Below are 13940 nucleotides of genomic sequence, written 5' to 3' on the forward strand. Positions count from 1 at the left end.
GGTCAATATAGATGGAGCAGTTGGAACAGTTGCAGCACTTGGAGCATTGGAGCTCTTGGAGCAATTGTAGATTTGGAGCTCTTGGAGAAATTGTAGATTTGGAGCTGATGGAATAGTTGTAGCATTGAAGCACTTGGAGATGTTGGACATTGGAACTCTTGGAGCAAATGGAGCTTTGGAGCTCTTGGAACACTTGGAGCCAATGGCTGTTGGAGCATTGGAGGTCTTGAAGTAGTTGGAACATTGGAACACTTGAAGCAATTGGAGCTTTGGAGCTGTTGGAACTTTGGAGCAATTGGAGCACATTAGAGCAATTGGAGCACATTAGAGCAATTGGAGCACATTAGAGCAATTGGAGCATTGGAGCCAAAGGCAGTTGGAGCATTTGGAGCAGTTGGAGCATTTGGAGCAGTTGGAGCTGTTGGCCAGTTGGCCAATAAATGTTGTAGCCATAGACAGTTGGAGCTTAAGACTGATGGAACCAAAGATATTTGCACTCTTCTTGACGACATCAGGCAGAACATTATCAATCCGCTTACTGATGAAGTAGCTACATACGGACCTTAAAAATATAACTTGTGGTTGGACTGTGTACATGGCAAACCATATCCGTTCGAGGATAGAGAGAAGAAGTGTGCATTCAAGACCTTGAATACTCCTACTTACAATTCCGACCTTGTGATGCAGTCTGTTATACATAGTATCGAGAAACTCTGTCGGGAAGAAAAAGAATGTGTAGTCAAAGGATCTGGCCGGTCTCTGTCTTCAGTAAACCGAGTGAATCTAAGAATTAGTCATTTTAAGCCGATGCAGGACTAAATTTTTATAATATTGCTTACTTTCACAAGTGTTCCTGTAGTAGAATATAAATTATTTAATAAATTTTATTTTTAAAAAAAGTGTTTGTTTCCCCGAATTTATTGCCATTTAATTACGAATTTTCTAAGATAGTGGTCATAACGGTTTACTGGAGGCCGGTTGGCAAGGAAACTAAGCTGCTGTTAGGATTATCTACCCATTGGCGTAGCTGTGTTCATAAAGTTGGGGGGGACAAATAATGATTTTGATGTCATTGTAAACCCATTCCCCTCCACCGGAAAATTTTGATTTTAAAAGTGCAAAATAGCGCTTTTTAAGCAGTTTTTGTATCTAACCATTGGATACATCGATGTTAAAATTATTATTGTTTCTTTAAGATAAAATTTGATTAGTGAAGAATTTACAAATAAAGTTGGGCAGAAGGCAGGGAGGGCACAAGCTCTCTTTTTTTTACTCGAATTGAATTAAATAGTATTATTTTACAATCATAATGATATTTTTATAAATTATTTCCTACAACTAATTCATTTACGATATTTTCAATCTAAATTAATAAAAACATTTACACTTGGAAACATTAAAAAAATTGTTTATAATTCATAAACTTTGCCTTCTTGACCACATAATAGGCTACGTCTTAATGTCACGACTACTTTGATTGATTAGCCCTACACATTTAAAATCTCCAGCACACGTCAAAATTCGATACCTTAAATAACACTGCACATTTTTTTTGTATTAAAGTCTTTCTGCTGTACTAGTGCCCGATTGCCTGTAGCTCGTTATCGTTTACCAAACACATGTCCCCGTCTCTCATTCTTAATATTAAATTGAGACGCGATGACGTTTAAATCAAGTACGTACAGCTCATTTATATGAGCATGTAGTACAGCTACCTGTGTCATAGTTGATCTGAAAAATTAAATTTAATGGTAATTACTTTCCGACACATGAAAGTACAAATACAATGTTTATTAAAGCCAAATAATTTTTTTAAGGTTTCACTAAAAATCAAACATACCTACCTATTTACTCTATTTCAAGTAACATCGGTACGTTTTGACAGTTTAAAGTAAAGTCACTTTACTATTTGTTTTTTAATGTTATAATTTTGATGCTGGACATATTTCTTGCACATGAACCTTTGATACATGGTACCCGATTCGCTTAAAATTGCTTAACAGCATAACAGTAATGGGGAATAATATTATAAAATAAAAATATCACGGTCTAGAAAGTTGGGGGGACAGTCCCCTCCACCCAAAAAGTTCAGGGGAACACGTCCCCCCTGTCCGCCCCGGTTCCTACGCCCCTGTATATACAATATTTATTTTAAATTATTTTTACAAAAAATTAATTTTTTTTTTGCATCGATCAAGTATCAAACCAAGGACAGGAATCGATCGAATCAATCAATCAGAAATATTTTCCAGATTTTTTTGATGATGTATGGAATTTTTCATGAATTTATAGCTATAAAATTATGAATTTCAAAGATGGCATCCAAATTTCAAGATGGCGGGTGCCACAGTAATAATAAATGGTAACTGCACTCTAGTGGGTACAAACTAAACTAATGTGGTGGCAGTGCACTCTAGCAAACAAAAACAATATGGCGGACGTGACGTCATGCTAGTTGGCGATATGTATACCATGGTATTAGTGGTGGGAAGTCAGTCTGTCGTTGGCTTCAATGGAGGAAGGCTGCGGTGCCATTTTTTATTTTTGCCCTCACCTGGATCGAACCGTGGACATAAGTGCGTTTTTAAAATAATAATTTATTGAAATTTGATTAATTATTTTTTTATAAATTTTAAATTTTTTCTCCGTTAAAAACTGATAATAATTACAGATTTTCAGTATGGCGGTGTTGGCATCCAAGATGGCGTAGTGTTTTTATTTAAATTTTCAATAACTAATAGTTTTTTATATATCTTTAAATTTTCCCGGTTTTATAGCATAAAAATTTCGGATTTTCAAGATGTAGGACGTAACTATAATTGTTGTGGTTAGGTCAAAATCCCAGATGGCGGGTGTGACGAAAGAAAATGTTAATTATTTTTTTTTGTTTTTTATTAATAAATTAAGTGTTTACTCTCGCCACGAATTGCACTGTGAACCGAAAACGATTAAGTAACCAAATAATTGAAGCAGGCCATTTTTGAAATATTTTTTTGGAATTTTTTCGTAATTTGTTGGTTAAAATTATAGATTTTGAATTTTATGGTCAAAGTTAAGGTCATCCAAGATGGCCGTCAGAGACTTAGGGTGGCTTGATTTTAGGAGTCGTAAGCCGCTTTTAGGAGTCTTTTGAGGTTTTTCGAATTCCGAATTTTTGAATTTATGTGGAATAAAACGGGAAATTTTCCCTCGAGATAGTGACATTAAAAACTTAAGAGTCATTTTGAGTCCAATATGGCCGCCGTGACGTCACAATCAGAGATGTCGGTCGGCACCTCCGGCGCCCCTATTTTATACTACTGTGAATAAAATAAGCACCGAAGTCATTAGCTTATTTCCATCTTCATTAATTTCAACCTAGCAGAACGGTGTGGTATAATAATATAGATCTAATACCAACTAAATACTGCTAGTAATGCTTGCTAGTTCATTTTTATCTCTTGGCTGGCACGACCACTCAGGTGACGTTACTTCTGAAACGTGAATCACTCAACACTGTCACAGCGTTATGTTATTGGCCGGAGGAGCTGCTTTTCACATCCATGGGCCCGCGACTAAATTACTTCCGGTAGCAAAGACGCCACGCCAGACAGTGATCAAGCACCTTGTTTTTGCGAGGCGACGTTGATCGTTTCCAAAATATGTGAAGTTTTTTTTTTCTTTTCCTCTTTTTCTCAGTCTGAAGAGCGACGGGCGGACACGTGTTATTTCCGTGTTGGTTTTTGCGCATAGCGTCGTCGTTGAGGGGCTGCGTATCCAGAGAAAACTAAGATTCACTAACCCCAAGACATGCTCAACCCCCCCCCCCCCCCCCTCCACCACAACGGGCCAACAAACTTCATATTAATCCGCATTCGTTCACTTTAAGGCCCGGTGCACACGTGCGGACATTGTCCACGCGGTGCCGCTGCGGCGCCGGAGATGCGTTCTCGGAAGGCTTGACTGATAAGAAGTAATGCACACACAGCTGCGGCACCGCAGCGGCATCGCACGTCCATTGCACGTCCACTGTGCTTACATTTTTGTCCGTAGATCCCACAGGACCGCTACGGCCCCCTACGTCCAACTATGTTCCTTAGTACCTTGGTGTCAATCGAGCAGTGCACACGTGCGGTCGATTGCCGCAAAGTGAGATGGCAGCATCACGTGAATTTGAAGACATATTAGATGTTGAACTTTTCATCGCAGAAGTTAAAAGTTATCCGGAGATATGGAACGTAGCCGTTGAAGAATACCATGACCGTAATAAAAAAAGAAGTGCGTGATCAACATCTGCCGTAAATTTTGCGAATCGTTTGACGAAAAGGATGACAAGGAAAAAAAAACGAAATATGTAAGTATACATTATACGTTATTTTAATGAATGCTTATAAACTAATCTATAGAAATACAGATAAGAAAGTAGTGTTTTAATAAACGCACAGTATTTCAGAACAGGCTGTATGATTAAATACATTTACAGATGTGAAACATGTGAGTGAATATTTAACGTTCATTTACGTACATAATGTCAGGATACATGCTGATGAAATACTATGCGCTAACAATAATTCATCAAATGACTGGACACTCATACGGAAATAATTATGAAATTTTTCTGCATTGCCTCTCAGGTCTGAAAAACTTGTTACAAATCTGCCTCTCAAGAGTCTTGAGTCGGTGAACGGATGCACCCAATGTTTTTTAGTTGTATCCAATAAACATTTGTATACTAGGTACACAAAGAATACCAGTTCACGTTTGTACACATCCATCTCGTTAGTCGGCATCGTTCAGACTGTGCGGTATTTGTCCGTACAGTGTGAATGTGTTTCTGCGGCAACGTTGCGGTGCCGCAGCGGCGCCGCGCGGACAATGTCCGCACGTGTGCACCGGGCCTACGAGTTTTGCAAGTAAAACTCCTTACAGCCAGTAGAGTTAACTTGAGACGATGACGCATCAAAACGTAACCTTAATCAAATGGACAAAAACTTTATTTTGCTTCTAGTCACCACTTTAAAAGTTGGCCTAAGGCTCTTTGTAGGTTTCCGACGCCATGTGAATCTACATTGTGTAGGCCTAATTAATTAAACTTTATCGTCCAAGTGTACGATTAAATATTTTGTTTTATCGTTAAATTGCATTATAGGAGTGTGAAAATTAACTATCAACGCGCGTGGCAGCCATGCAAATATTAAAGAAAATATAATATGTAGAATAGGTGTCTAATGCATAAACATTTCCGCGAAAATTAGTTCTTTTTTCCGGCGGTGATGGGGGGGGGGGTGGGGGGGAGTTGTACGTTTACGCACGGCTATGTGATTATAAATAAAATGAAAGATTAGTTAATTTAGGTAATTTATATATATATATATAAGAAGAGATTTCGCCTGTCTTTGCTTAGCGCATAGCCGGAGAGGCCCAAGGCGTGAAATATAGTACATACATACGTCCGTTTTCCCCTCGAGTGACTATTTAAAAATTCTATATATATATATATATATATATATATATATATATATAATTTTAGAGATATTTGCCTATTATTATAGATTTTCGCTCCACAATATTCCGTGCGAGTCTTTAAGTAGAGAAACAAATTTTAAGACTGTTGTTGATTTATCGTCGCCATGTTAGTTCCAACACAAGATTTTTTATGCGGCATATTTCGTTTCAACGGTGTATTCATTTTGTACAGCAATCGGTGTGGCCGTTAAAATTTCAGATTCTATGTTGGTAAAGTAATAAAATAATCTAAATATTAATCATTCCTCTGTGCTATTTTTGTGTAAATTATTAATGTGTTCTTTCTACCTATTTAAACGAATATTATTATAACGCTAGAGTTTGAATCCAAGATAGCATATTAAATTTATAATTATTTCCGTTAACCTTAACGTAAATACTTTTGTTTCGTAAATTTATTTCAAAATTTTTACGTAGATTATTTATGAACGTGGCAGTTAGAAACCAAGAGAGAAGAAAGTGATGGAATTACGGAAAAAGACAGTGGTGGACACAAGACCATGGACAGTGGTGGATACAAGAAAAGACAGTGTTGGACCCAAGAATAAGATACAGTGTTGGACCCACGAATAAGAGACAGTGTTGGACCCACGAATAAGAGACAGTGTTGGACCCACGAATAAGAGACAGCGTTGGACCCACGAATAAGAGACAGCGTTGGACCCACGAATAAGAGACAGCGTTGGACCCACGAATAAGAGACAGCGTTGGACCCACGAATAAGAGACAGTGTTGGACCCACGAATAAGAGACAGTGTTGGACCCACGATTAAGAGACAGTCGAGTACCCACGATTAAGAGACAGTCGAGCACCCACGATTAAGAGACAGTCGAGCACCCACGATAAAGAGACAGTGGTGGATCCACGAGGAAAGACAGTGGTGGACCCACGAGGAAATACAGTGGTGGACACTAGATGTAAGACAGTGGTGGACACTAGAGGAAAGAAAGTGGTGGACACTAGAGGTAAGACAGTGGTGAAAACTAGAGGTAAGACAGTGGTGGACACTAGAGGTAAGACAGTGGTGGAAACTAGAGGTAAGACAGTGGTGGAAACTAGAGGTAAGACAGTGGTGGAAACTAGAGGTAAGACAGTGGTGGACACTAGAGGAAAGTCCGTGGTGGACCCAAGAGGAAAGACAGTGGTGGACCCAAGAGGAAAGACAGTGGTGGACCCAAGAGGAAAGACAGTGGTGGACCCAAGAGGAAAGACAGTGGTGGACCCAAAAGGAAAGACAGTGGTGGACCCAACAGGAAAGACAGTGGTGGACCCAAGAGGCAAGACAGTGGTGGACCCAAGAGGAAAGGCAGTGGTGGACCAAAGCGGAAAGGCAGTGGTGGACCAAAGCGGAAAGGCAGTGGTTGTCCCAAGAGGAAATTCATCGGTGGACCCACGAGAAAGGACAGTTGTGGACCCATGAGGTTGGACAGTGGTGGGCCCACGAAGAGGTCAGTGGTGTACCCACGACGAGGAACAGAGTTGGTCCCGCGAGGAGGGACAGTTGTGTATCCGCGAGGAGGGACAGTTAAGAACCCACAAGGAGGGACAGTGGTTGACCAACGAGGAGGTACACTGGTGTACCCACGAGGAGGAGCAGAGGTGGCCTAAGTAGTGTGGAAGTAAATCACTCACTGAACTCAGAATACATAAATAAAAAAGTTTTAATAGCCAGCTTTGGTTCATAGACACTGTAAGAGCAATATCAATAGTTCACCCAATTCATTCACACCAATCAGTCTAACAGCGTTCCGCCTGTAGCATTTCTATGCGACGCATGGGTACATCAGCTAGTAAAAAATCAAATTGTCGTTGAAGTATTACAATTCTAGAATAAAATAGTTACATTTTTTTCCTTGCGATGTGAAGAAGGGGGAGACGGTATTTTCACTTCGTACGTCCAACCAAATATCAGTTTAAATAAACAGAATTCATTCGGTGTGCTACATACGTGTGTGTGTGTGTGTGTATATATGTATATGTATATATATATGTATATATATATATATGTATATATATATATTTGCATTACAGCACGCACAACTGAATACAACTTCATACAATTTCAAACCACGGAATTTATACATAAATTATGGGTTTTAACACCTCGTCGAAATCGAGCTCATTATTTTTTATTTTGTTCGCTCTCTAAAACCAAGCGTGAGGCTTTTCAGTGACCAGAGTGATTACATTGAGCGAGCATGAACACGACGGGTGTATTCGCAGGAAAATAGTTGGAAATTTCGCCGTATACGGGCATGATTGCGTGCAACATGTTTGAGCTAAACATTAAATATATTTTTGTTTTGTTTTGCGTATCGTCTGCGAGATCATTAGAGATGGCAATACATGACACAGACCATATATATTATAAAATGAATCGGGGGCAGTGGTATTATAAGAGGAGTTGGTGTCGGGGACGTTGGTGTCGGGGACGCTGGTGTCGGGGACGCTGGTGTCGGGGACGCTGGTGTCGGGGACGCTGGTGTCGGGGACGCTGGTGTCGGGGACGTTGGTGTCTGGGACATTGGTGTCGGGGACGTTGGTGTTGGTGGTGTTGGTGTTGGGGACGTTGGTGTTGGTGTTGGGGACGTTGATGTTGGTGTTGGGTACGTTGATGTTGGTGTTGGGTACGTTGATGTTGGTGTTGGGTACGTTGATGTTGGTGTTGGGTACGTTGATGTTGGTGTTGGGTACGTTGATGTTGGTGTTGGGTACGTTGATGTTGGTGTTGGGTACGTTGATGTTGGTGGAGGTGGTGTTGGAGGTGGTGTTGGAGGTGGTGTTGGAGGTGGTGTTGGAGGTGGTGTTGGAGGTGGTGTTGGAGGTGGTGTTGGAGGTGGTGTTGGAGGTGGTGGTGGTGTTGGAGGTGGTGGTGGTGGTGGTGTTGGAGGTGGTGGTGGTGGTGTTGGAGGTGGTGGTGGTGGTGTTGGAGGTGGTGGTGGTGTTGGAGGTGGTGGTGGTGTTGGAGGTGGTGGTGGTGTTGGAGGTGGTGGTGGTGTTGGAGGTGGTGGTGGTGTTAGAGGTGGTGGTGGTGTTGGAGGTGGTGGAGGTGTTGGAGGTGGAGGTGTTGGAGGAGGTGGTGTTGGAGGAGGTGGTGTTGGAGGTGGAGGTGTTGGAGGAGGTGGTGTTGGAGGTGGAGGTGTTGGAGGAGGTGGTGTTTTCAGGTGGTGGATGTGTTGGAGGAGGTGGTGGTGGTGTTGGAGGTGGTTTTTTTGTTTGTGGAGGTGGTGTTTTTGTTTGTGGAGGTGGTGTTTTTGTTTGTGGAGGTGGTGGTGTTGGTGGAGGTGGTGGTGGTGAGGATCAGGGAGAATGCTCACCAGTGACGTGTCCCCCGGTGGTCGGCAAAGGGATGTTGTCCAAGTGCACAGAGCGGTATCGCTGCTCGCTGGTGCTGGTGGTGGTAGTGGTGGACTTGGTCGCTTGCGACTCCTTCGCGACGCTGCGCTTCTCAACGTCCTCAGGCACTGCCTGCAAAACGAACCAGTTGCAACATTGATGTATTTTATGTGGTACTCTGTAAATACTGTTTACCTTCAATCCTTTACTACAGACACTGATTGCAAATTACTTAGGAAATATTTGCTAATTTACATGTATTGATAAGTATTTTGAACATAAACTCACGCGAACTGCCCACATTTGCATGGTTATGTAGTTTACCAAGGTAAACATAATTTTAAAGTCGGGATACGGTCTTTTCATATATTTAACTAGAACCACGAGGAACCCACAGTTTATTTGAAGAGCGGTCTTTTTAAACAAAGTCCGTAAATTGGCTTTAATATACAACAGTTTACAGTTTTACGCCGACGCGACGGGGCCTCCAATATCACAGGGGCTCCCAACCATTTATCTACAGACTTTGAGCTCATAAACGAGTCACGCCGGGTGTTGGAATTAAACCCACGACATTCGACACTAAATTCCTCTGTCAACAGAAACATTGGTAGTATATTTTGAATGAAGCCAGGTGGCAAAGTGGTTAAGACATTGGACCGGCATTCACGGGAACCCGGGTTTTAATCCTGCTTCGGTTTTCCACGTTTTCTCGAAATCACCCCAGAAAAATTCGATGGTTTCTTGCAATAGTCCATTGTCAGTTACTGTCTAAAAATGTCTGGTCTGTCGCTTTTAGGTACCGCCTGTAATGAAATTCTTTACAACGAGAACATATAACATCGTAGCAATATTACATTTAAATTTATTTTTAATTAAAAAACTTATATGTACAATACTAAGATTGAAAATTATGATAATAAAGTAGATGTAGGAACTCTCGAACAAACAACAAATGCTTGCTTGCATGCTCTATGATTTATGCACTATCCAAACTTATTTTTTTCTAATTGCATCATAAGGTGGTTGGTCATTCGTACAATTAGGAACACAATATTGCGAGCACACTAAATACCTACTATAAAAAGGTATTAGGCATTAAGTAATAATTGATATGGGGGGAAAAAACAGGAATTTTCACAGCGTACTAAGTTCAAGGAATTCTAAAAAAAAAATTCCATGAGAGATAAGGTCTGTCTTATCGCGCAAGCTAACGTTAAAATAAAAAATACACGATTTTCCTGCGAAAAGGACATATGGCCAGACTCTGGGTCGCAACCAAAAATAGGCTCGTAGAGATAGCCTTAAGAGTCATGGTCATGTACCGGTGAAGAGAGAAATAAATGTTTGCGTTACGAAACTCGGGAAAAATATACGAGTCCACTTTATAAAACTTAACATCTTTCTGCTTTTTAGAACATTCTATACAGCCCGACCAAAACATGCATTGGGTATACATTTTAAATAACTCAGCCAAACTTGCAATAAGCGTGAGGCACTTCGGGTCACCAATCCAGGAAGAAGATTTGATTTAGAGTAGCGATCAAAAACTATTGGGAAACACTGCTATACAGGTTTTGACTCAATCGGATTTTGCCTTTTCGTGGACGTCGGCAGTCATATCGGTACTATGCAAAATACTGTAGCTCAAATCCCCGTTTTTTGGATCGTGGTAAAGTAAACTTTTAATATTTTTTTTGCGAGTCGCGGTCATTCATTACCACAACCACCACATTCTCATCGGCCACGCCAAGAGAGGAGAGAGCTCGTCTCACTGATAACAAGACAGACTATTTCGCGGCATATTTTACCACCAGAATTCACTTCACAGGCCTTATATTCGGGCGATGGTAAACTAAAACCTTTTAAAATTATCATTTTCTCGGCTTGTCAACACAAAGTAATCTGGTTGCATAGTGGCGAGTTCATTTTTATTTCACAGACAACAAAAACAAGATATGTTATAGCAAAAAAAAATGCTTCCAAAACTAAGAAGGCGACCACAAAATGAGCAGATGTGTGGCGCGAGTGAACATAGTCGCTCACTCGCCCTCCCTCGAGATAGGACAGCGAACGTGCTACAGGATTGTTGAGGGTCTGCAAACGTCAAGGAATTTGAAAGTGGTCGGTGAAAATCAGGTGATACGAAAAACTGTGAAATATCAAGAAAAACAACTGTAAGAGATATAAATTTTATACTGAAATACAGTTTCAGCTAAATAATCTCCTCTAGCACTGTACACTTCCCTTGACTGCAAAAAAAAACACGTGTGTCAATAATAGTATTAAATTTATGTTAAAAAAGAAACAAATCTGTGTGTAAAGAAGATGAACCTTTTTTATTTTGGTACGCATATTCGATTGAAACATTAATTACATAGGTAATTTTAAAAGAAATGAATTAAAATTATTCGGATATTATTTGCCAGGGAAACATGGAAGAACACATAAAGACGCGCGGAGAGAGCAAGAGAGTGGGAGAGTGGGAGACGGGCCGAGAAAAAGAATTGAACAAGGGGTCGATGAAGAGATGATGTCTGGGGGGTGCGGGCGGACGGACGAAACGCCACACACCTGGCCGTCTCGCCTCGAAACACCCGTCAATCACTCGCGCACAATGGGCACGCTGCCACACCCATTAGCGTGTCTGTCGGCGCCCCACAAGCCAAACAAAAACCTGCGGTCCACCCGTTCACGAGACCGATACGCGAACAAAACACAAGCGCCCCTCTCCCGCCTGTCGGTTCATTCATGCCCGGTCCCATTCGGACTTACAGAAGAACAAGAGCGCCCGTCTTTAATTAGCGAGGCGTGCCGGGCCAAGTGTGCTATCCGACAGCATCTTCCCATAACCACCGCCTGGATAGTGGCTGTCGACAGTCCCATCTCTCACGTGGCTGGGCGATCGTCGAGTTGTCGCCAGCAACGTGGAGGGAATTGTATCAACCAAACGTACACACGTCGGTGACATAGACGGGTTGGAATGTGGTTATGAACGCCACGCTCTTGGAAAGCGCTTGTAAAAGGTAGGATTAAATAAAAACCTATTGTTAAAAAAATTGTTCTATAAATCACCGTCATTATTGCGAGATGAAAAATCAAGACGAGGAGATTAATTTTAAGACACATTAAGGGGTGCATCTAACCGGCGCTAAACTGCGCCTAAGGTGTTTGAAATAAAAGTTTCTAACAGGGAAATAAATCTTTAGACTATGTGGTATGCCTACTCTCAAGAAATTAGTCGTTTGTCAAATACATATATTAATATGTATATACATATATTGTATACGTATATTCCTTTATTGTCCATTAGCATGGCCAAAATGGGAATTTTCACACTGGTATAAATTAAAATATTCCAAATTAATATTTACGAATACATCCATGGCGTATGTAGTGAACTTTGTTACACACTCACCAACGATAGCTTTATAGGGTTTAATAGGTGCACGTAAACTACTTTAAATACTACAACCCACTCGCTGCCTTGCGCAGAGAGGTTACTGGACACTTGATGCGCCTGCCGATGTCGCCCTTAGTGATGTCTTGTTAATCTAATAAATAAATACATAAGTGAACATATATTAGTAATAAAAGGTAGGCGAGCCCATAGGTACATGCTATTTGTAATGAAGCACCACTCAGAAATATCATAAATAACTTTTCAACTGACGCTTTGCGATCGTATGACGGGCCAAGAACGCAGCCGCGTCAATGTCTTTCTCTGCGCAGCCGAGCCAATCGAAATCCTATATTTAAATTATTTCATTAACAGCTACCGTACGGAATAATTGAAAATGTCCCAAGTCGTTACAACGCCAAAACACACTTCTCGCCTCCCGACCGTCAGCAAAAGAAAAAAAATGTCCAAATGATTAACGGCGACAAATATAGCTTGACGAACCTGTATATATTGGCCTCTAAAGCGTCGACATGAATAAACGGAGGACTAAATGACGGAGGACTAAATGGCGAATGACAAAAATTGGCCACAAATCTTACATAGTTTCCTCTTCTACAAGTTCGTCGTTTCCGAATAGCAAGGACGTGTTCACCGATACAGCCTTAACCAGAGGATCCTTTAATTTCAAGGCTGCAATCTGTGATACACTAGCCGTTAAGTTAATCAGAATTTTTTCCCGCTAACACAACCTGGTGTATCAACACATAAATAGCTCACAAGCCACAAGGAATCATGAAAGGATGCCAGTTACTTGTTATTTCGTCAAGGCTGCATCGGCGATTCTATATGAATCCTATCAACTATTTGGAAGGTCAAAAAAAGGCTGAAATACTTTGAGACATTTTTCACGGATCCTTTACGAAAGTACTCGGAAAAATCAATTGAATTGTTTGGTGTTGCAATTTACTTATTTCAGAAGTGAAAACAGTTACGTAAAAATTTACCATCAAATGTGTAGTGAGATTACCATTCGAATTTGAAGTGACATTTTGTTCACTGAACCAAGGGGCACATTCCTTGTTCGGAATAGCATAGTAGTGTGTTTACATATATGGCATATTGAGTTATTTGCTGGTTATTCTTCACTTCTGCCGTATAACTGCCGTGTTCGTCTATAATCCCACAATTTAGGACAGAGTATCGGTATGTTGTTGGTGAAGGTTTTCATTTAAAATCAGGAAAGCAACTTTTTCGTTTAATTTTTTTAAAATTTTTACGTTGTGACATTAGTGATTAAAACAGACTGTTCTCAACTGTGTTTTTTTTGTGTTATCCTTTTTTTTTTAATGTGAGGTTCCAAAACTTTCTTCTGTTGCCTGTTTTAATGTTTGTATTTATGCAGCTGCTCTCCGTTCTTTTTTCTTTTTTCTTACAGTTTTCTTACAGTTGTGTTTTTGAAAGGTTGTCTGAATTGTTGCCCCTTGGATGGGCAGCCCTTCAGGATTTTTCTAACAGTAGTATTTTTGAAAGGTTGTCTGAAGTGTTAGTTTGTAAAGTGACCTAACCTAACCTAACCTAAACTAACCTAATCCAACCACTGTCAGAAAAATCCTGATGGGCTGCCCATCCAATGGGCAACAATTCAGACAACCTTTCAAAAACACCACTGTCAGAAAAATCCTGATGGGCTGCCCA

At 40.7% G+C, this 13940-nt stretch overlaps 1 protein-coding gene across 1 annotated transcript in view; it reads right to left on the minus strand.

Annotated features, from left to right (window-relative positions):
• Nucleotides 1-13940, minus strand: part of LOC134529275 (filamin-A) — a 786080-nt gene that overhangs the window by 230827 nt on the left and 541313 nt on the right. The window contains exon 25 of the mRNA XM_063363172.1: nucleotides 8824-8974. Within this exon, the coding sequence (XP_063219242.1) occupies nucleotides 8824-8974 (151 nt within the window). The remainder of the gene's footprint in view (nucleotides 1-8823; nucleotides 8975-13940) is intronic.

This window comes from Bacillus rossius, chromosome 2 (genome assembly GCF_032445375.1).
Source record: "Bacillus rossius redtenbacheri isolate Brsri chromosome 2, Brsri_v3, whole genome shotgun sequence".
Classification (NCBI taxonomy): domain Eukaryota; kingdom Metazoa; phylum Arthropoda; class Insecta; order Phasmatodea; family Bacillidae; genus Bacillus; species Bacillus rossius.